This window comes from Danio rerio, chromosome 20 (genome assembly GCF_052040795.2).
Source record: "Danio rerio strain M-AB ecotype USA chromosome 20, GRCz13ab, whole genome shotgun sequence".
Lineage (NCBI taxonomy): Eukaryota > Metazoa > Chordata > Actinopteri > Cypriniformes > Danionidae > Danio > Danio rerio.
Window position 1 is genome coordinate 28,649,054 of NC_141040.1, and position 24,781 is coordinate 28,673,834.

The window sequence follows — 24,781 nt, forward strand, 5'->3', positions numbered from 1 at the left end:
AGGTATTACAAAATAATTACATTTTCATATTTTGAATTGATATGCTCATAAACGATTAAAAAGCCCCTATTATGGGTTTTTGAAAATGACCGTCCATGCAGTGTGTAACACAGCACAGTGAGTAAAAGTGAACGAAAACATCCAGCTGAACGCATTGACATTTGAAGTGCCGGTTCCAGTAAAAACATGAACGCGCCTTTTCCTTCAGACACTACCTCTTAGGGTAAATCTGTACGGAGCTATTCACATATTGCATCCAAAATCATGTTGAAAGTTAACACATGACGTGTGTTCACGAATACGATAAGAACATGCAAACTCTGCACAGAGAGTGTCGACTGGCTCAGCTACTGTTTGAACCAATGGCCTTCTTGCTGTGGGGTGACAGTGCTAGCCACTGAGCCACCGTGTCGCCTAATCTTAGAATTGAGGAGAAGGGATGGATGGGGGGTCTTCCAAAACTAAAATGAGGAATAAAGTTTTGGCTGGATATTTATATAAAATTTAGAATCATCCGATTGGCTTATTAGTGATTAGTGATAGGCATCAGCTGTAGTCAGTCCTATCACATGCTCCTCTCGAAATTAGTTTGTGAAACTTGTAAGAACTGATAGGTATTTATAAGAACTGACTTTTCTAGTTAGGAACATCGACTTCAACATAAAATGTATTTAGTTGATTTTAAAATGGTGTATAATATTGAATATTGAATAATGTATACTATTGTGATTGTAATCGAGACACACAGAAATTGAAGGCACAGACACATCTATAGAGATTGCATTATATTTCCAAAAATATATGTACAGTCTATTACAAAGGTTACAAAGCAAAAGAAAAAAATGGTCTATGTAACAAGAAATTGTCTAGGTAAATGACCATACAGTTTCTCAACTGGGGAAAATACTTTTTGACCAATGAATACTCTCCATACTCTTGTCACAGAAAAATAAATAATAAATCAACAATTCATTTGTACTGTACATTTTTTCCAACCTAAAAGAGAAAAGGAAAAAAAAATCTCCTAAAATGGAAACCTATTAGCTCTCTTTGGTCCTACATGAGAAATTATGTACAACTGAAAGAGTGAGGGCGACGAGAATCGGTTGCATGTGAGATAGAAAAATATAGTGCATTTTCAATGAGCTCACTACAGAGTACTTGAGTGAAAAATAAAAAGAAACAACAATCATAAATAAAATATACAAGTTTTACAGCTAGAACATGTACAAATCGTCCTCTGGTTTGTGATTACTCTGACACAATCAACAGTGCTGAACTCTTTGGAATATTCCACTTCACTTTTGTCTGGGTGGGCTTTCGACTGTCTTTCTAGAAGTCTTTAAAACCCTGCTGCACCGTGAACTCAATCAATCCACAGCACAAACTGTCTTGACCCAAAATTCCACTACTATCAAACCAGAAAAGTTCAAAACGGCACAAAGCAGAAAAGGAGGAAAAAAAATTGACAGATTTGTCATTGACCCGTACGGTGGCCTCAATGTGGGATTGATTGAATCCAGGCGTTAATCTCAAATTGGCTCAAATTGCTGTCTCTACAGGGGCCCCGGAGAGGGTAAGGGCCTGTGAGGGGCCCTCGGGAGGCCGGAGTGTGAGATCAGAGCGCGGGGAGGCTGATCCGAGTGACTGCAGCCCCTGCTGAAGCTCGGGAGGTTTGTGCTGACCGAGAGCCTTTCCGCTCGCATTCAATTCAAAGGCCTGGCGTGGGCTCAATGCTGAGGTTAGCGGGATGGAAGGATAGCGGATTGGAGATGGGCCTCTAACCAGGGCACGATATGATCCGCGAGGGACGCACACACAAACCAGCTGGGTTCACAATGGAGATGGCATGGCTTTTTTTGAAGCGCCAAACGTTTGGCTGATCCTCCAACGATGCTTTGCTCCAACGGTTTTCTTTCAACTTAAGGAAAATGCCACATGTTGGCACGGCTGTTGTGGTTAAAGTGGCATTGGCTTCCCAGAATAATGAAAACGTGTTTAGCGTGTTTAAATGTGACACATTAATGGTATAAAATGGTGGCAACCCAGCAAATCAAGTCTAAAAAGGTCTACAGTACTATTTAACACTTAAGGCTCTGATATACTTAAAGCAAAATCGAAAAAAAAAAATTATATATATATATATATATATATATATATATATATATATATATATATATATATATATATATATATATATATATACACACACACAAAAACAAAATTCATTTGGGGATTTTAAGGCGTGTTAATGCCTTTAAATGACATTATAAGAAGGTGTGACTTGATGTATTGGTTTAATTTCCGCTGTCCATCAAGGTTAAATATCCATAATGCTTTATAGTAAATATTGAAATATAATTCTAAGCACTATTTTTATACTATAAAGATGCTTGCTTTAAATCAATCTACTGTATAAAGTGCTATAAAAAAAAAAAAGCATGACGTGTCTGGGGTGCTGCATTGCAGAGCTGGTGCAAATCTGCACAGGTAATTATAACTTAAGCAAAAAAAAATAGGGAGAATGGACTTTGTTGTAAGTATTTCAGGGCCTTAAAATGCATAACATTTAATTGTCAACAAAACATTCAGTCGAGAGTGGAAGGCTGTTATGGCACTAAAACACCAACATAAATCTCATCTATGAGCTCAGCACACAAAAAAAAAGGTGGAAGAAATGCACCAAAACGTCAAGATCCTCGTACAGTATATAAACTCAGCAACTCTCTTTGATCAAATTTCACAGTACTGCCTCTGACTTCCAAGCAGTCTGTGTGTAAAAGTCTATACAGCACCTCAAATTATTGCTCATGTTGGTCAGTCTCTCCCCTACTCAACCGTAATCTCACAAAGAAGCTAAGTACCTAAAAATAAGAGCAATAGTTGACTTGATTTAAGGCAGTATTACTCCTTTACACCACACCATTGTATGATTTCAAAATCAGTAACCGGCTAGGAAACTGATACTTAACCAACAAATGATTTTGTTTCCGAAATGAACATTGTTTTCCCCCCGTTTGTGTGGAAACGTGTTTATGGTAAATAATATCAATATTAAAAAAGGACACATTCAATAACAGCACTGATAAATCCATTCATGTGGTAAATATAAACTTATAAAGAATATTGCCACCGTAATTGTTCTTCTTACATTTTAAAAAAGCTCCACCTGAAGTGGTTAGCAAATCTCTTTGTACTAATTCACATCTGAATTGTAATGTAAGATCATAAAATATACCTAATCATCTGCTCGGGCTGTTCTTAAACACAACCAGCCACCCTCAGGAGCTTCACGTATTACCAAGCAGTGGGATATTACTGCTTGATATATAAAAAAAAAAAAAAAAGTCGGGTCGACTTTATCTTCTGTCTGGAGAGAGCTTCATGTAAATAGTGCTGGCTGGAGAAGACAAACGTCCTCTGTCGACTTTCAGCCTCTGGTTCTGTCTCTTTCCCTCCAGATGAGACGTTTTACCCTGTTGTCAGTTCCGTAACACAATCCGAGAAAACAAGCTAACACAAAATCAATCGAGTAGAAGAGTAACGCACCACATTGATTAAATGTGGATATTACAAACCAAACGAAATCTCCAAATTCACTCCTTATGAACCGGATTTGCTTATTTTATATTTAAAAAAAAAAAAAAAAAAATCAATGAAATCTATAGCAACTATGAGCAAATCAATCTTTTTTGACGATAAAGACAGTTCGCACAAAGCATAAAAATCCTCTGGAATGCTCCGTCTCAGTGACGTGAAGAGTTCTTGAGAGCATCCGGAGGTCTGTCCGCCTGTGTTCTTTGTCCTCATCTGTGTCCTCGTCTCTTGGTTTTCAGCACCTTCACCCAAATCCTTCGCCAAAACAAAGGAATGATTCTGTTCAGCCAGTTCTGGAAGGTTAATCTCACCGGAAGGGTGTGGAACATTTATTTTTTTTTTTTTGAGAAATGTTTAGTTTTTCCGATTTTTGTTTGCTGTGTCACACACTTTGCGGTGCTGTCCTAGAGACTTCTGCTTCATCCAACTGGGAAGGGGCTGTGGATGCCCATCACACTTGAACGCCCGTCCCGTGAAGATGCAACATCTGTGCTCTCATAGTCTGTATACTGCTCATGATCTTCTTCTGATGGCCCACCAAGGAGATTCCCAAACTCATTACGTCCCTAAAGCAGAAACACAACGTTCATAAATCACAGCAATGGAGCATGAAGCGCCCGAGAGCTATTTCATTAGCAAAGCAAAAAAGGAAACTGAGGAAAAGCCATATTAACTACAACACGATGAATCAAAGAGATCTGATTAAAATTCAGCGCAATGTCAGGATGGTATTGTGAATGAGAGCTGAGGGCTGAAATGACTCCTAGAAAGATCATGCATTTCTGTGGAGCGTGACAGTGTGAGCGAGGGATCAGAGCTCTTACTCGATAGTCATTCGAGCCACAGATTCAAGCGAGCTGTAGCCGGCGGCTGTGAAGTTGTCCATGTATCTCTCCATCTTGATGGCTTCCAACCACTCGCTGACCAATCGGAAAGAGGTGAAATCTGGAGTGTTCTGGTCAAGTAGTGGACTTATGGGTCTGAGGAAGAAGAAGATAAACAAAATGCTATAAAAAGAGAAAAATAAGAGCTATAGAAGGTGCAGTATCATTACTAATGGTATATAGTACTGTACTCAGTTAACATAAAAAAAAAATAAAAAAAAAAAAATATATATATATATATATATATATATATATATATATATATATATATATATATATATATATATATATATATATCATCAAGTACCTATTCTGTGTCATGGTGATCGGAAAATATCGTGTACCGAGTCTAATGCTTCAAGCTTTATAAGGCATTAAGCACATTTTTCCTCCAAGTATGAACCTTGATAGAAGATGCTGCATATAATACGTTAAATACGTCTCTTATAACCATTTAGGTTTGAAAATATCATGGCTAGAAGCAGCTTCATTGATTTTACTTCGGCTTAGTCCTTTATTTATCAGGGGTCGCCACAGTGGAATGAACCGCCAAAGAAACTTCTTTATTGTTAGAAAATAGGCCTTTAAACTACTGTTTATTGCAATAAGTATATTAAAAGTAGTTATATTATTAATTTATAATCTAATAATTCCAGCCAACTTTTAGTGAACTTGCAATATTGTAAAAAAAAAAAAAATTAAAAAATAAAATTTGGTTGTTATATGTCGAAAGGCCTAAATACATGCAAGACCATTCAAATATTTTGCTTGTAACCTACGATTGACAACTGATCTCTCAATGAGAGAAGGAGGGATTTACTGCTCTATTCATTTAACCTAACAAATGTAATGCTTAGAACTGTGCCTCTCCCGACCTGTTCTCAGGCTCATTCACTCTTGTCGCCATGATTTCTGGGTGTTTTAACATATTTTTGGTGATCATGGAACCGATATGATTATGCAGGAGACTTGCGGAACTTCCAGGAGAGGTCATAAGGTTGGATGAGACACTAGATAGGAGCAATCATTCTGCTCGCACCACAGCAGCTCAAAACATAAACGATGGCTGCACTCTTTAAATACACTATTAATAATAAAATTAAGGAAAAACATTTTAAAATACTACAGTTTACCCAGTGAAATCAGTATTATCAAAGTACATTGGAATGGAGGACATCTGTAGTTTCTGTAATGCAGATAAAGAGAGCCTTTGTCATTTATTTTTTGAATGCCATGTTGTAAACAATTTCTGGAAGGATCTAGCCAAATATATATTTAAAATTACAAAACTTATTTTAAAGGGCGAGGCAGTGGCGCAGTAGGTAGTGCTGTCGCCTTACAGCAAGAAGGTCGCTGGTTCGAACCTTGTTTCAGTTGGCGTTTCTGTGTGGAGTTAGCATGTTCTCCCTGCCTTCGCGTGGGTTTCCTCCGGGTTCTCCGGTTTCCCCCACAGTCCAAAGACATGTGGTACAGGTGAATTGGGTAGGCTAAATTGTCCATAGTGTATGAGTGAATATGTGTGTTGATGTTTCCCAGAGATGGGTTGCAGCTGGAAGGGCATCCGCTGTGTAAAAACTTGCTGGATAAGTTGGCAGTTCATTCCGCTGTGGCGACCCCGGATTAATAAAGGGACTAAGCCGACAAGAAAATGAATTAATGAAAAACTTATTTTACATTAAAATAAATAAATAAATAAATATATATATATATATATATATATATATATATATATATATATATATATATATATATATATATATATATATATATATATATATTTTTTTTTTTTTATTATTATGAAAACAAATCCAGCAAAACTGTTGAATGCATTATTAATCTCCTTATCTTATTGGCAAAATTTTACATACACAAACAGACATTTGCTAAATCATCTCCCAGAATAAGTTTTTTTTTTGTATCAAGTTTGACTTCTTTATATCTACTGTGAAAATATTAAAAAGCAAAAAATATAAGATGCATATCAACTATTATAACACTTTTTTTTGATTCCCCAATCAATTCTTAAAATGTAAAAATATATTTATATAAAAATGTAAATATGATGTAAAAAATAATAAATAATATATATATATATATATATATATATATATATATTATATATATATATATATATATATATATATATATATATATATATATATATATATATATATATATATATATTACCATTGTTGTATCAGTTTTTAATGTTTTATCTTTTATATTGTGTTGTATTTTTGTTCCTGATGGTTTATGCAATAAAAAAAAATACAATGGCTTCACTTGCAACAAAGAGACAATCACCCGCACAAGTCACGTCATTAAACTGTAAACAGAGAACGTAACGCATCTGTATATATTTTATCTATACTGTGACATGAGTGCAGCAATAGCTCATGCCCCCAAGGATCATTCACCTACTGCTGTGGCTGCTGTAGGCTATGCATAATATACAGCAGCAGGCGTGTGTCTTCCTCTGCTTTTAAACTCATGTACAAACACTTGCAATCGGTTCACCAGATTGGCCAGATCGGCAAGGACCAATTGAGTCATAAAATGTAACTATCGGCCAATACCGATTTTCCGATCGATCGGAGGATCCCAAATATTAACATTTGTATTTAGAAAATGTATGTAGTAATTATCAATTTCAATAAAAATCAATAAAACTAATTGCTGAAATGATTAATAAAGCTGCGGTCGCACTTTTCTCCCCATAGACTTCCATTCATACATACGCGAATGCTTTAGACCGGAAACGCAAGCTTGTGCGACAAATTTCGCATCTCGCTGGGTTGCAAAGTTCAAGCTTGGTGAACTCTGACCTGAGAAATTGTATTACTTGACTGCGCGAGGATCAAAACATGACCTCTCTGGACAGAAATTTTAAATATGAACCAATCGCTCATCTTGTTTAATCCCGCCCCTTTTCGCAGAGCCGTACTACAGAATTCAGCAAGCTCAAACTCTAGTGTGACTGCGGCATTATTTAGATAAAAAATAGATACTATATTGACTAAAAATTCTATTTTATAGTTAAATGTAAAATACTATCTATCATTTAATTATACATTTCTAATTGTAATTTGACATCTGTCAGTACATTTTAATTATGCATGCCAACAACAGCTACATACATGCTTAGATAGATAGCATCCTTGTGTTGTTTTTGTTTGTTTCACTGCATGTAATTAGTTGTCTAATTCAATTAAAATGAACGACTCGTAGCTGAAAACTACATTGACTTAATTGAGCAATATTAGAAAGCTGCCTGACATAATTTAATTTGTTAATTTAATATCCATTTTAATTGGGTATGAGATGTACAATGACATGATATTTTTTTTTGCAGTTGTATAGCTAATAATGAATTGTAACTCAGATTGGTATGGTGCCAGACCTATCTAACATGAATTACAGTCAATAAGACTAGGCTTATTACATTCACATTTGTACTGACTAAATGAACTGCTTGCTTTGCATTACTTGTCACAGGAATGATAAAGGGAGTTTAGATGAACTAAAGGATTCTTCCAAAAGTTTTAAAGGTCATCTCTTTAGTGTGAGACGCAGATCCTGTTATGATTGTAAACACACTTCCTCTCGCTAATACCACACCGAGGGCTGAAATTCCCTCAAGGCTTTAAAGTCTCAAACACTCATTATGACAATTGATTTAAAGTCCTTATTATCGAACATAAAGGCATGGAGGCTGTTTCGCTTTATTGATTCCCCGGGATTTATCTTTCATCAGTAAACCCTAGCGGATAAATCAAAAGCCGGACAGATGGAACTGTTCACAAATTTACTTGTGAACACATAAAAGGGCTCAGAGATGTTGCAGTGAGGTGCAGGAGTATAAAACATAACAAGCGTCTTCCATGCATCATAAAAATAAAGCTGGTGTATGAACGGTATAATTTTCCGTTGAGAAAAGTGCTGACAGTATAAAAAGAAATACAAAATTCTGATACTTTGTGCAGACTTTAACAAAATTAACAAATATTGTCCATTTCATACTTTTGTGTTGTGATTCCATGATGTTTTCCCCACATTAAATAATACTATTTTACGAATATTAGACTTTTGTGTTTGGACAGTTTAATATAAATCATCTTTAGGTTATCGCTTAGAGCAGGGGTTCTCAATCTCATTCCTGGCGCTGTAGTGTCCTGAAGATTTTAGCTTCAACCCCAATCAGACATACCTGGGTTAGCTAATCAAGCACTAACTAGGCTTTCTAAAAAAATCTGTCCAGGTGTGTTGAAGAAAGTTGGAGCTAAAATCTACAGGACACCGGCTTTCCAGAACCGAGTTTGAGGTTTATATTTTTTTAAAAGTTGCAGAATACATGTTAATTTCATCTGTGAAAAACACCTAAAGCTAGTGTAAACACTAATTGCAGTGTACTATACATGGCACATCTATAGTTGAATCCAACGCAAAATCAACAAAAAGCTGCGATCTTGCAGAATTCTTAATTGTAAAGCCAAACAATGGCAAAAAAAATGTCAATAATCTCATAAAACATCCAATTCCAAAACATATAATCAAATCATATTTATTTCAGTTGGCAATTTATTGTTTTAAGTGACTTATAGACATTGCAAACGCAGAACACAGAAGGTATTTGAGTGTTTCTCGAAAAATGATGTCTCACCTGCGCCCTCACAATCATTACAATACATAGAAGGGGAGAAGTGTTTTGCTGCCTGTGCAGTTAGCAGAAGTGGATGAAGCGTAACTGATTTACACGTGAAGTCAATGCAAAGATTGAAGAGATTAGACATCCTGTGCCGCGAATTGGGCGTTTCAAGGATGACAGCCGCTGGACGTGCCCGAATTGAAGGACATTATTTGTGCTTTACATGTATGGCTGGTATTATGACGTGCACCAAATCGATAAATTATTTTGTTTTACTTTTTCCTGCAGTTAACGAGAGAAAGCCCTTTCCTGCTATTGACTAGTTTTAGGTGTATTACGCCCCATTCACATTTAATGGGTGGCGTCAGGCATTGCCGAACTGAATTGTGGATCCGTTGGCGCTGCTTCAGCAACATTGCTTGCTGCAGAAGTTAGAAGTTCTTAACTTTTCAAGCATTAGCAGAAGTGTCAGCCAATTAGATTGCTTCATGCAAATACCCCAGCTTAGGCAGTAGTCGATTGCGGACTTATTTCATTGGCTGCCGTTACTATGACAATTGCATCAGCCCCAACTTCAGCTACGCCCACCATCAAGCATTGACACCGAAGCCTTACCACATGTCCTATGTGTGAGGTGCATGATGTCAGATGCTCCGGGAAGTTAAATATATATATATACAACCTTCCTTTAGCTTAATCCCTACTGTTTTAGATTGGTTTCAGATTTTGTCCTGACAAGAAACCAAAATTAAGAAGCTTTATTGCTTTATTTTTATGATTTGTGTCATAGTCGTTGTGTCAGATTGCACACCTAACATAGTAGACTACCTAATATGCTAAATAAGATTTATTATATATTTATTTATTTTTTTAATTAGCTTCAGTTTTGTGATGAAAGACCTGCGTTATGTCCTGACAAATGGGCAGTGGGTGTAGGTGGTGCTTTTTTTGTTTTGGTTCAGTTTCAATAACATTCACCTCTAGCATCTTCTGATTGGATACTATTTATAGATTATGGTTGTATTTGGAAATAACTCATTGGCAGAAGCTCACTGTTCCTGAAATTAGAAATATTTGAAGTGAAAAAATACAGAATTTTGTTTTACGTGCAAATGCCAAATTATTTAGTTTGTTTTTTATTTTATATTTTGAAATTACATGTTATAATATTTTTTTATGAAAACTTGAGAGAGAGAGAGAGAGAGAGAGAGAGAGAGAGAGAGAGAGAGAGAGAGACGAATGGAAATCTGTATCAGAATCTACCAAATTTCTTATAAAAATGTAAGCAAAAAAATTGAATGTGCATCCTCACCGTAAACACGTTCCCATTGGCGTTTTTAAGGTGTTAGGGTTGCGGATCATTTTATCCAAGATGCCTACAATCTGGTCAAATTTGGGCCGATCGGCTCTGTCTTTCTGCCAGCAGTCCAGCATGAGCTGATGGAGGCCAGGAGGGCAGTCCATGGGGGCGGGAAGACGATATCCCTCCTCTATAGCCTTTATGACCTGAGAGAGATGGAAAATCACAAACGGTGTTAAAGGAAACCAAGAGGTTCAGAAATGGCCAGCTTAGCTGTTAGCATCAAGACAGAAACACACAAAGCACCTTGGACTTTTTGCCCATTAACAAAGAGTTGTTTTAAGCATAATGTAAAAAAAACACCCAAAAATACACTTCTGTTTCTTCTTACACTGCTGTTTGTTATCTATTCGCAATTTGTATCTAGATTTCAAAACATTTGCCTAAATTACAATTCATATTTTTAAATGAGTTGTTATTTCTCGTACAATGCCATAAATCATCTCAGGACACATTCATTTATTTACATAGAGGGATATGTTCATACTATACTTGTATTTTAGCAAAAAACAAATCTATTTTCTGAATTACAGTTTTATAAAAGTAGATTTCTCAAAATATTGTGTGTAAAAACAAATAAAACCAACATTTTGAACCTGACTTCCTGACATCCAGTGTTCAGGTTTTTGTGCTAGAAATGTAAGCAAATTAGAACATAATTAATATAATAATGCCTAATTTATTATATTTAAACAACATTTTATAACACATGTTATACAAAAATAAAGTTTGCAATGCATAATATAATCAATCAACTGAAGAAGCATGGTGATAACTTTTATTTTTTACACTATTCACCTCCAGCTCTCACCCTTTAATCAGGAGTCTGTAAACAGTGGCTCTGCTGAATAAATGTGTTGTGGTTTTACCTCCAGCATAACACACTCCAACAGAGGAGAAGCAGACTAACCAGATGTGATTACTCTTGCGCTGGTTATTGGAGGGATTGTGAGCGTAAGGACAAGGCAGAACTAAAACCTACTGCACTAAAAGGCGTCTGTTGAACATCTGCTTGCGTCGTCATAACATTGTGAGACTTTGTAATTAACTAACTACAGTAAGAGGGTTATGGTTTAAAGCAATGATGGACACATGGTTGCTTGGGTGTTTGTGCAGTTGACTGACTCCATGTGTCAGGTTTATTAATGTAAAGGGACCATAATGCAATGTAACCACCTGCTCTCTCCCTCACTCATTATACCTGGTATTGAGTTGTGAACAATGTATATTAAGAATTTTTAAACCAAATGAATAAAATATTTTTAACAAATTTTTAAACATAATGCTTTAAATAACTTACTTTAATGACAGTACATAATATTTTACTATAGATTTAAAGTGTAATTTAAAGTCTTTTTTTTGTGAGGATTTTTTGTGAAGTGTGAGGAAAAAAAATGGGGGTGACTTAAAACATAACATTTATTTACAAAAAAAGCCTGTTATACCAAAAAAAGTGTTATATTATATTATATTATATTATATTATATTATATTATATTATAATATATTATATTATATTATATATTTCTTAGTATGTATGCAGTAAATTAATTAAAATTATATTATTTTATATTATATTAGTAAAATAGTTATTAAATATATGAAAATAACTGTAACTAAAATATAAAATAAGCAAATCTGTTAATGTCTGAAAAACTGATAATGTCCTGGCAGTAAATTACTATGGTGTTTTCTATTAAAAAAGTTTTTTTTTTTTAATTACTACTTATGTAGTTACTTATTTTATTTGTTGTTGAGAAGTACATTTTGCTGTACTATAGTTATAATGTTGGCCTATATTTTGTTTCAATTTCTTAAATTTAAATCAAAATGTGATGCAATGTGGTGAATATGCTAAAATTATACAGTTTGTGCCTATTTATTTTTCAAATAAACATGGCTTTGGTGTTCCTAAAGAGTTTAAATAAATAAATGAAATCTTACCAACCACGACTTTTGAATAGTAGTGTGTGTGTGTGAGTATGGTGTGTGTGTGTGTATATATATGTTACAGTAAAAATGTGGAAATAAAAATATTGTCTCACAACTAGCACTTAAATTGCTACAGCTACCAGAATATGAGCTTACTAAACTAAAACAAAGAGCCGGCTTGTCCAGATCTGTGATTTCCCACTTTGACTACTCTTGAGGAATACTAGACTGTTTATTTTCCCCGAATCCTCATCTGCTATTCTTGTCGTGTCTCTCCAAACAAGGCTTGAGCTACGGAAAAGAAAAGTGTCAAAACAGAAAGAGTTGAAGAAATGTAAATATTTCCTTCTTTTTTAGCAGCCCTCAAGGAGTTGTTCGCCTCTGCCTCAAAAAGGGTATAAAAACATCTGACGTTGAGGCCTGACAAGTATCAAGACTCCACCGAGGCAAACGTTTGAACAGAAATAAAAAAAAAGTACCTAAAAAGTCTGATGCTAGCTAGCTAGCAGCTAATACAGAGCGCTAACGTGAGCAGGTAATTACAAGACGTCATTAGTTTCTCTGATAAGGCTTGTTTACTTTCTCAGAGGATGTTCAAGCTTGAAAAGAAAAATCTGCCGTACACAAGACAAGTGCCTTCATACACCGCCAGATTAACAGCATTTCCCCTCATACATATGATTAGCCGTGACCGTATCTGAATTTCAATCCGGTTCAACTTGAAAACCCTGCACGCATGTGATCAGAATGATGAACGGCACTTTGCTGTCCCAATTTTCTTTGAGACAAAAGCTCGGCCCGCGGATCGTTCAGAAGGTTTTGCATGGCTAAGCAGATATCTTTAAATTGATTGAACTCTGCTAATGATGAATTTGGCTCGCATTATCATTTCTCATTATAAAGGTTGAAAGTGTGGCGGAATACATAAAAGGAATTGTACAAGCAAAAAACACTCCGTTGGTTTCTGCGGATCCATTAAAGCTTTTTATCCTCAAAATGTATCATTAAAACAAGGTCAGTCGTGACACCTGTGTTGATACGCAATGAGGAAATCCAAAGTGTCAGATGTGCTTGTCTGTCCTGCTTCTTCAGTACCTGCAGATTATCTTCACCTCATAACTATGGACTTTTAATGCAAGCCATGGTTTTGAAAGACGTACTAATAAGAGATCTGTCTTTTCTGCTAGAAGAGCCTTGATGAAGTAAAAAAAAAAAAAAAGATGTGGAATAAATTTAGGTTTCCAACTTGTTTAATTTAAACCACGAGAGACAGTTGAATGTGATCAGACATGTACTGTAGAACGGCTGCATTATTAAATATAAATCTATAAATGTAGAAGGAATTTAAAACCAGGTGAGCACAGAATATGCATACTGTATGCCTTTAGTGAATGCAAAATGTGTGTGTGTGTGTGTGTGTTTATTGTAAAAATTGCAAGTGTAGATGTGGATAAATAAATGCATATTTATTTATTATATTAAATGACATTATTTTATTATATTATATTATATTATATTATATTATATTATATTATATTATATTATATTATATTATATTATATTATATTATATTATATTATCTGGGGTCGCCACTTATCCAGCATATGTTTCACGCAGCAAATTTCCTTCCAGCTACAACGCATTACTGGGAAACATCCATACACACTCATACGGTCAATTTTAGCATACCAAATTCACCAGAAGGTCACTGGTTGAGCCTCGGCTGGGTCAGTTGTTGTTTCTGTGTGGAGTTTGCATGTTCTCCTAGTGTCCCCAGGTGCTTTGGTTTCCCATACAGTCCAAAGACATGTGGTACAAGTGAATTGGGTAGGCTAAATTGTTGTGTATGATTGTGAATGAGTGTGTATGGATGTTTCCCAGAGATGGGTTGCCGCTGGAAGGGCATCCGCTGAGTAAAACATATGCTGAATAAATTCGTGGTTCATTCTTCTGTGGTGACCCCAGATTAATAAAGGGACTAAGCTAAAAAAAAAAAAAAAAGAATGAATGAATGAATGAATGTCTGCCACTTACCATCATATCATCTTATGTCATATTTCATATCATTTCATATCTTTGAAACAGTGTACCTGATTAGAGATTATTACACTGTTATGGAGTAAAAATATGTATCGATTTTTATTAGTGATATAAGTTATAAAGTGGCAATAATATCGTCTATTGCAATTAATTTGGGTGCAATATATCACCCAGCAAAAAATAGATAGCGTCACAGCCCCAGAAGCAACCCAATTCTAGTTAACTTTATCAATTTAAGTTGGGACATGAAGGAATTGTGTGGAACACAGATTTTTGCAGTGCAGAACCACTTACTGTCTTTTTTCTAAAACCATAATATAAGTATAAAAAAACAAACAAACAAACATGAAAGATAACTTACGTCTTGATTGGACATGTCCCAGTAAGGCCGTTCCCCATAGGACATGACCTCCCACATTACAATCCCATAGCTCCACACATCACTCGCTGATGTGAATTTACGATACTGGATGGCTTCCATCGCCGTCCACCGAACCGGGATCTTTCCCCCCTGTTTAGTGAAGAACAGATTCATGTAAAACCACAATGAATGATCCAGAGGAGAGTCAGAAATCAGTTTGTTTGTTGTTCAGTGAGATCCCAGCTTCACAAAACACCACAGACAGTATCTATATTTGTACTCCTATCTGATGCCTGCATTGATTTGTTTATTCTGAGAGCGCTGTGGGTTGTGTGATGAGACGGAGGATTAATTGACTCACCGTTGTTGTGTAGACAGCCTCGGGATCGTCGTCAATCACTCTGGACAGGCCGAAGTCAGACACTTTACATACGAGATTGCTGTTGACAAGGATGTTTCGCGCTGCTAAATCGCGATGAACGTAACCCATGTCGGAGAGGTATCTCATCCCGGCTGCGATTCCACGCAACATTCCCACCAACTGAATCACAGTGAACTGCCCATCATGTTTCTGTGAAGGAACAAACAGAAACAAAAAGTCAGTTTTCCTGTTGCGATTAACTGCAGAAGCTTTAATCATCAAAAAGGATTACTTTGAACATTAGATTATTATGCCTGTTAGAGTAAATTAAATGCTGTAAACACATTAGAAAGTAGGGTTGCCACGATACTGGAATTCGGTTCTAATTGATACTGAAAATTTAAAAACGCCCACTTCCCGCTAACATTTAAGAGCTGTTGAGCCCAGTCTTAAACACCACTGATTTGCCATTGTGATGAATCACATCTTTAAAACGCTCCAGTGTCCCTGTATCTGATGTTACACTTAGTAAACAGCGGTGATTTCGTAGGAAAAGGATGTTTTTTTTTTTACATTTCAGTATTGATCGGTAGCAAATTCCAGTATCGAGACAACACTATTAGAAAGTACAATAAGTAACACTACAGTCTCATTAGAAAAGGTTAGTTTTAACGCATTTTAGCCCTCCTGTGAAATTGTTGAAAAAATATCTATTTCCCAATATAAAATAATATTTGGCAATTGTTGCTTAACAGAGTGATTTTTAAACACATTTTTAAACAAAAAAGTTTTAAGAACCACTTTTTTATCTTCACCATGCTGCAAAATATTTGTCTAGTTGTTTTGCAAGATACTAGTATTCAGCTTAAAATGCAATTTAAAGACTTAACTAGGTTCTTATGTTAACTAGTCATGTTAGAAAAAGTTATTGGGTAACATTGGTTTGTTTTGTAGATAATCAGAAAAAAATGTTTCTTAAGGGGACTAATAATATTGAACTTAAAATAAATAAATGAAAAATAAAACACTGCTTTTATTCCAGCCAAACTAAAAATAAAAATAAATAAATAAATAAATAAACCAACACATAAATAAATAAACAAACAAACACTGCTTTTATTCCAGCCAAACTAACAATTAAAAATAAATAAATAAATAAATAAATAAACACTGCTTTTATTCCAGCCAAACTAACAATTAAAAATAAATAAATAAATAAATAAACACTGCTTTTATTTCAGCCAAACTAACAATAAAACAAAAAAGAACACTGCTTTTATTCCAGCCAAACTAACAAATAAAAATAAATAAATAAATAAATAAACCAACACATAAATAAATAAACAAACAAACACTGCTTTTATTCCAGCCAAACTAACAATTAAAAATAAATAAATAAATAAATAAACACTGCTTTTATTCCAGCCAAACTAACAATTAAAAATAAATAAATAAATAAATAAATAAACACTGCTTTTATTTCAGCCAAACTAACAATAAAACAAAAATGAACACTGCTTTTATTCCAGCCAAACTAACAATAAAAATAAATAAATAGACAAACAAATAAATAAATAAACAAACAAACAAACATTGCTTTTTATTCCAGATAAACTAACAATCAAAAATAAATAAATGAATGAATGAATAAATAAATAAATAAATAAATAAATAAATAAATAAATAAAAAGATTCCAGAAGAAAAAACATTATAGGAAATACACTGTTAAAAATCATTTGGGAAATATTTTCAAAATAATAATTTCGACATCAACTGTATGTTAATTAGTAAAAAGAGAAAAAAAAACACTGAATTTTAATACATTTTAACTTCATTTAATGAAACAATTACGACTTCTGATTTTAGTGCATAAATTAAGAAATGAACATCACCAAATACCTTTGTAGTTTTCACTACATTGACTTTTTAATTTAGATTAACTGAATGTAATAAATGAAGCCTTACTGTATAGAGTTGCTAAGCAGAAAATATTATATATTACCTGATTATTGGGAATGTAATTTTTTAAAAATAAAGTTTTTCTGTGATAAACAACCACTGCCAATACAACGTTCTAAATATTCTTATAAAAGCACTCTGAATTAAGTTTAAAAAATAATTAATTATTCACAGTATTTTGAAGTGCCCATGAAATCAATATTGTGCATGTTTATTATCACAATATATTGAATTACTGAATATCTGCATATGTCTAATCATGGCCGCCCAACAGCACACAAAGTAACACGGCCTCTCCAGAATGAGCAGTGAAATGGCAAATCGCAGTGGGTGTAATGAACAGAACAGAAAAGATATTGTATTCACTGACCAGATTGTCTAGGGTGGTTTATACGTACCCTGAGGAATGCATCTAATGAGCCATTTTCCATGTATTCAATTACTATCATGACTGGTTTTCCTGAAAGAGCAAAGAACAGACTCCATTAAAGTGAAGCGCGGCCAACACACACTGTACAAGAGCAGTAATGAGAAACAATTCGCAGATGATTCTACAACACTGGATTCACTTTAGCCTTTCGACAGGACTTTTCATAAACATTTGCGGACTGTACGGCCTCCAAAAATAATAATAAAGCACCCTGAGCTACAAATAATATTATCCAAATTATAAAATCAAATCATAACAATATGACTTCAGAACTGAGCTTACGGTAAGTCATAATTCTTGAGTTTAGAAGATTAATAGCGCACTTTAAAAGTTCAATTTCAGTCAGACTAAAGTCGTAATTTGTCTTGTTTAAATGTCATATACACGCTTTAGTCTTAACTGAGGTCACACCAGTCTGGTTTCTGCAAAGTTAGACTAATGGACAGAGATAATATATGATTGCAGCTGTTTTAAGCTGTTTTATTGTTTGGTGTTTTTAGTTTCTTAGATATTATATTTCACATTCCACAGATTGACCAGGCCCTTGTGAAATAGAAATACAAACTTTTCAAAGTGAATGTAATATTTTTGGACATTTAAAAGGTTCTCACAAACTAAAATAGGAAACATTGTTAACATTAAAATAAAAAGTGAGCAGCATCACATTTTTATAATAATAACAACACTGACTGGCAAGTACAAAATAAGTTTTAATTTGTTTAAAATACATTTGATCACTTTTAAATTATTTTAAATTAACCTGTTATAATTTGTAATGTGGCTGCAAGATGGCGCAGTAGGTAGTGCTGTTGCCTCACAGCAAGAAGCTCGCTGATTAGAGCCTCGGCTGGGTCAGTTGGCGTTTCTGTGTGGAGTTTGCATGTTCTCCCCATGTTCGCGTGAGTTTCCAAAGACATGTGGTACAAGTGAATTGGGTAAGCTGAATTGGGTAAGCTAAATTGGCCATAGTGTGTGTTAATATGTGTGTGTGTGTCTGTTTCCCAGTAATGCGTTGCAGCTGGAAGGGTATCCGCTGCATAAAACATATGCTGCATATTCATTCCGCTGTGGCAACCCCAGATTAATAAAACGAAAAAAAATGAATGAATGAATGAATTTGTAATGTCATTAAGGATAATTATTAATATATTAATAATATAATACTATATAACATAATTCATTGATCATATTTCCATTATTAGCACATGTTGCTAGTCTTGAGGTACCAATGCAAGTTAATCTACAAGAAAACAAACATTTATCTTGGCTATTTTGAATGAAAACCTGATGATTTGCTTCTGCTTTGGAATGTCATTCCTTTTTTGAGAATGTCAGTTTGACAATTTGGGTTTCAACAACTCATCTTTAACCTTTATTTGATGTGTTAAAGAGATGGCAAGGATGAGTGCTAAAATAAAACTGCAATATACTTTGTGTTTTGCAATCAAAACTCTTTTTATTATTATATTTCATTTGGAAATATGTGACTGACCTACAGTTGACTCAAAGTGAAAATAAAATGTTCTTATGTTTCATTAGAATTGTAAACTTAAACTTAATGTAATACTTAATATTGATTACAGAGTATGAAAAAAACTTTCAAAAGATTATGTAAATCTGAAATTACTTATCTTATTATTGTTATTAACCTCATGTATAGAAAGATCCCATGCTGCGACCACTTGTTACTATTCAAACCCGAAATTATTCATACACCTGGCCAATTTGTATTTAAGGTTACTTTAATTCAACCAGCAAGTTTTTAAAATTTATTTCTTATTTAATTATATTATTTCTATTTATTTATTTTTTTGACCGTAAATGACACAGGCTTTTCCCAAAAGATAAAAAGATTTCAATTTGGAAATTTCTTTAAGTAACTTAAAATCACAGTTTGCCTGTTTGAATTTATTTTAAGTTTGTATTTATAATATATATATATACATTTTATTTTAAATTCTAATCTTAGTGGGATGAGTTTGGGTTAAGTCCTATGTAAATAATATTCTTATCTTTAAAAAGGCGAAATGCTATTAATTTAATACATGGCTCAACAATAAGGACTGCCCGATGGCCCGGGGCCAGCCTGTGAGATGCTTGGGACAGTAGACAGGATCATTACTGGCCCGATCGGATCTTATAACAGTTTATGCTTTTAAGCCTCAAATTCTACCTTCTCTGTGATGTCGTAAACACCATATTGCTACTCAGTTCTTCTTAAGTTATTGGATGGTGTGAGCATGTTATTTTCTCCAAAACCCTTATGACAACCAGAACAGGGAAGAGGTGGTAACATAAAATTATGAGGCTAAAGGAAAACGTCTGTTTCTAACGTCTTGAAAGCAGATATGCATGTGGGTACAACGTGATGAAAAAATGAAGTGATGTTTTGCACAGTTAGCTGTCAGTTTGGCAAGTCAGTTATTGGTAAATAATTTAGAACTGCAATAAAATAACTGCACATTTCCATACTGCTCTTTTTGTTTGTAAAACATTTAGAATTTTGCTCAACACACATTTATTACATTTTTAAAAAATATTTATATTTTAGATTTGCACTATTTTTGGCACATTTTTCAAAATATGTGGCTAAGAAATAGCTATTAACTTTTGGTGGGGCCAAAGAAAATTTTGGCAGGGGAAGTAAAAATCTTAACCGCTGACCCGATTGGGCAAGTTTAAAAACTCTTATTAAAACCCTGTAATAATAAACAAATATCAGCATTTAAGGAAGTTATGTATAAATGTTTTTTGTTTTACAACATAAGGCTGGCTAGGTAAGAAGCAAACAGATTTGTTAAAAGTGCCCACCTCTTGTGACGACCCCCTCTAGATGCACCACATTAGGGTGATCAAACTGCCCCATAATGCTGGCCTCACATAGGAAGTCTCGCCTCTGTTTTTCAGTGTAGCCTACTTTCAGCGTTTTAATGGCCACCGACACGTCCCTCTTCCCCGGCAGCTTGAGTCGTCCACTGCACACCTCTCCAAACTCTCCTGTGAAGCACAAAACCACCCGCAAGCTGAGTTTATAGTGATCCGGGCCAAGTTAAACACGTCACCTGTACCTGTGCTGCTTCATTCACATCCGTCACGCTAGCAGCAGCATTCATGCTATGCGTCAGTACACTAGAGACCTCAGATAATTGGATATGCTACATAGTGGACGCGCTAACACAGTTATACGCTTTATAACTAAAAGGGATGCGGCAGCAATTCATCAATGGCGATGCATTTATGTGCATCCTGGCCTTAAGAGAAGACATATTAATTATAAAGCAATCTTACAGCGGCGCTATCAATAACAAGAGGCCAGAGAGATGCTCCGGCCGCTATTGAGAGTGTAAATATTTGGTTGTCATTGTGATAAATGAGCGAGGTGTGCGACTAAAGCGAGGCAGCGGAGAAGACAAGAAAAGAGCTCACCTGCGCCGATAACCCTCTCAATCTTAATGCAGGAGGCGTCCAGCTCTTTGGCGAACTGATGGACGGCCCTGTTCGGGTCCTCGTAGGTTTCAGGGTCAATGTAGGTTTTGGTGCCTGGAAATTTGACTGTAGAAGGGTAAGAGGATTACTGTTACGATTAAATATGCAGACCGCAAACACACACACAAACAGAGAGTTTTACTTGATGGACGGATGCGATTACTGTAGGGTAGAAATGCCGGGCTGTGGGCTAAACAGGGAGATAGAGTGTCAAAAAGGTCTCTTTCATCAAATAATAAAACCTATGCTCTTATTTTTCCTTGCATATTCCGTTGGAAGCGCCATTACATTTTCTTGTTAACCTTCTTACAATGGAGCCGGAAGGGTATTAGCAGTACAGCATGGCAGTAATGTTCGTAGCAGTCACTCAATTGGATAATGGGTTTTATAAGACTGTGTTGTTTCCAGGCAAGTGGCCAACAGAATAATAATAATAATAATAATAATAATAATAATTTTTAAATAATAATAATAATTATTATTATTATTATTGCATAATAATTTTCAATTGCACAAAAATGTAGGCCACATTTTTTTTTTGTTTAGTTTATTATGCCAAGCTAGCAACATATGTCTTTTAAAAAAGCAACACTTTTTAAGCACAATTAATGCATTTGCCCAGTCTTACTATCTAATCAAATCCCATAATTACATTGCTACCTGTCAACTTCCACATTTAAGCTCCATTTAATGAGATGCAAAAACTAATAGGCTACATCATGCTGAGATGAAAACGACTAGAATGGACTGTTGCTAACGAGTAATTAAATTACTAATTTGCAACAAAAGCAATGTCGAAGAACAGGGAGGGAGCCTAATATCCTAATAGCTTCTTTATGGCCATGTCGCATTATAACATGACACAAGCAAACGGGCAGCATTGTGCTCCACTCATATGCAACGGTGGCTGATATTTCCTTTCTTCTTGCCTGCTGTAATTGCTTCGTCCATCTAGGCTGTCAGTGAATCTGATAGAACATGTTTATCACCGCTGCCCGCACAACACGAGCAACAAATTGTGCGTATGGTTACGGTGTTCGCCTTATCTGCCTTGTGTCAAAGCAGTGTGTGTTTTGTGCTTTTGCACTGCTGAGCAGGTGCTCTTTATCAATCTTATGTTTTTTTTTTTTTTGATGAATACTGCATTTGGTGAAACTTTATTTTGTTGGTCCATTTGAGTATTATTAGACTGTCTGCCTAATATCTGTTAATACTGCTCCTTCAACAGACATTTAACTGACTATAAGAAACTTTTCAAGTACATGTCAATTTACACTAACCCAAACCCCAACCTAACAGTTTATCTACAATCTAGTGATTTAGATGGCATGTAGATGCAATGTGACTTAAATTCAACAATGGACCATCAAAACAAAGTGTGACCCTGCATTTCAAATTATGACTTGCACTTTGGAAACCTCCATTCAAAAGAACTGAAGCAAATTATTTTAAATAACAAGGTTGTGCTATTGTAAAGTTGTGTTTATTTATAGTCTGCTAAAATCAATTTGTCAATTCTAATAAGCAGACTTATAATATAATATAGGTGAACTGCGAGAGGGTTAAAACAAGTAAGAAACATCCATACAAAAATATATATGTATTCTATCAACTCAGCAAAACAAACACAGAAAAGGGAAAATATATTAAAAAGAAATAATTGTTTTTATATAATAAAAAATTGACAAATATAAAATTAATAACTATAAAAAACAAGTATAGTACAGAAATAGTTCAACGGAATCGAGCATTCTTTCATCAGTTCAGAACCATAAACAATAAACCTGATTTTAGAAAATGTAAATTCTGGGTTTTCTGGGTTTAAACGCTTTACTCATTGTTTATAGTTTAACTTAAAGGAATAGTTGTCACAAATTTACAATTTCACAATTTACAAGTGGTCCCAAACCTTTAAAAGTATTTTTTAATACTATTGAACACAAAAAAATATATTTTGAAGAAAGCTGAAAACTTGTAACCATTGACTTCCATAGGCTAAAAAAACAAATACAATGGAAGTCAATGTTTACAGGTTTTCTATTTTTCTTCAACATATCTTCATTTGTGTTCAACAGAAGAAAGTAAGTGAATGGTAAGTAAATAATGAGAGAATATTCATTTTTGTGAACTATCTCTTTAATTCACAACCATTTTTTTATCATGCGAAGGATCATTGGGTGTAGGAAAAAGGTGTATTAGCTGTTTTTTTTGGCAGGTTTTGTGCAGTGGTGAAAATATGGCAAGCTGTAATGCCAAGAACACTAGAGAGGTTCTGCTGTCCTGTGTAAGCAAGCAAGCTGTGCCACCTTGAACCTCTGTTTCCAAATCAGCAGTTTGCCTAGAGCGCTGATCATTAGCAGAGCAGGTCTAGAGAGGCCGTTGCCAGCGTTTCTCCAGGGGCTTCATTAGAGACTGCTGAGAGAAAACATCTCACTGGCCGAGAGGTCTGAAGGCAGGGCTTCCCAACCCAGAAGAGTCAAACACCTAGAGGAACATCTGAATGCTCTGAAAGCCCTCTTCAGTTGGAGATCTGAAGTTGAAGCTGTTTCCGGAGGGTTACGGCCTGGCTTTGCACCATAGGCGTAACGTAATCTGTGATTAACTGATGCTTTAAAGTATCAGCTTTAAATGCTGCACTGTTCTTAGTGGACTTATCAGAATTTGTGGACTTTAACAGTAGATTTTAGTGTGATTGGTTTTTGAATTATCCAAAGTAGTTTGTATTCAGGTTATGATCATTAACATTGCAGCAATTGCTAAAATCAATGTTTACAGTATATAGTTTTAGACGCAGTAAACTAAACCTAAAACTAATGTAAGTAAAGGTTTATTTATATAGCACCTTTCACAGACATTGCGCCACAAAGTGCTTTACAATAAAATAAAACCGAAAAGCATGTAACAAAAACATATCAATAAAAGAAAACAAGCTAAAAATCCAAAAACAGAAAGACCAATGTAAAACCAGCTCACCATACTTTTAATTAAAAGCTTGAAATCTTTGAATGCTTTTTAAAAAGTTCAACTGATCCCAGAGTTCTCAGTGCTAGAGGGAGAGAGTTCCAGAGCCTTGGGGCCATAACACAGAAGGCATGGTCACCTTAAGTCTTAAGACATGTTCTGGAAATGGCTAAAATATCTTTTTTAGAAGACTTCAGAGACTGGCCACTGGAATGAGCATGTAAAAGATCTTGAATATATAGGGGGTATTAAAATGCAGAGCTCTATATTTAATTACCAGAATTTTATGTTGTTTAAAATAAATATTAAATGAAGAACTAAAAGAAATATAAGCTGTAACACAAATACTAGAAAATAAACATGTAAGCTGTACTCAAAAAAAAAAAAAAAAAAAGATTAAATAAGCAGATAGATAAAGATGAAGGCATTTAACAAAAGTACGGAAAAACAAATTAAATAAAAGTGCATTTAAATTTAATTTAAATTGAAATTTGAAGTTGGTTGAAAATATGTAATTTATTTATTCATTCATTTTCTTTTCAGCTTAGTACCTTTATTATTCTGGGGTCGCCAAAATGAACCACCAAGACTCGAACCAGTGACCTACCTACTGCGCCACTGCGTCACCCCCACATCATTTAAAATAAACGTATTAAAAATGTAATTTAAAAGAAAAATACTATTGCTTTCTGCAGCACTAAAATGTATTACGTCTAACTGGCTCAGATCAGACCCACCTATGTATGAACAATGGATCAAAACAAT

The 24,781-nt window shown here is 34.7% G+C and overlaps 1 protein-coding gene across 9 annotated transcripts in view; it reads right to left on the reverse strand.

The window, feature by feature from the left end:
- Positions 1–770: 770 nt before the first annotated feature.
- The window catches only part of epha7 (eph receptor A7), a 150,571-nt gene continuing 126,560 nt past the window's right edge, over positions 771–24,781 (reverse strand). For 4 of the 9 annotated variants that reach the window (XM_087297368.1, XM_087297363.1, XM_087297366.1 and 1 more), the window contains exons 10-17: positions 20,996–21,121; positions 20,381–20,566; positions 17,538–17,599; positions 15,180–15,389; positions 14,819–14,968; positions 10,439–10,632; positions 4,422–4,577; positions 3,926–4,163 (exon numbers count right to left, since the gene is read on the reverse strand). In XM_087297368.1, the coding sequence (XP_087153494.1) occupies positions 4,049–4,163; positions 4,422–4,577; positions 10,439–10,632; positions 14,819–14,968; positions 15,180–15,389; positions 17,538–17,599; positions 20,381–20,566; positions 20,996–21,121 (1,199 nt within the window). In that variant the 3' untranslated portion in view covers positions 3,926–4,048. 9 annotated transcript variants of the gene reach the window in all.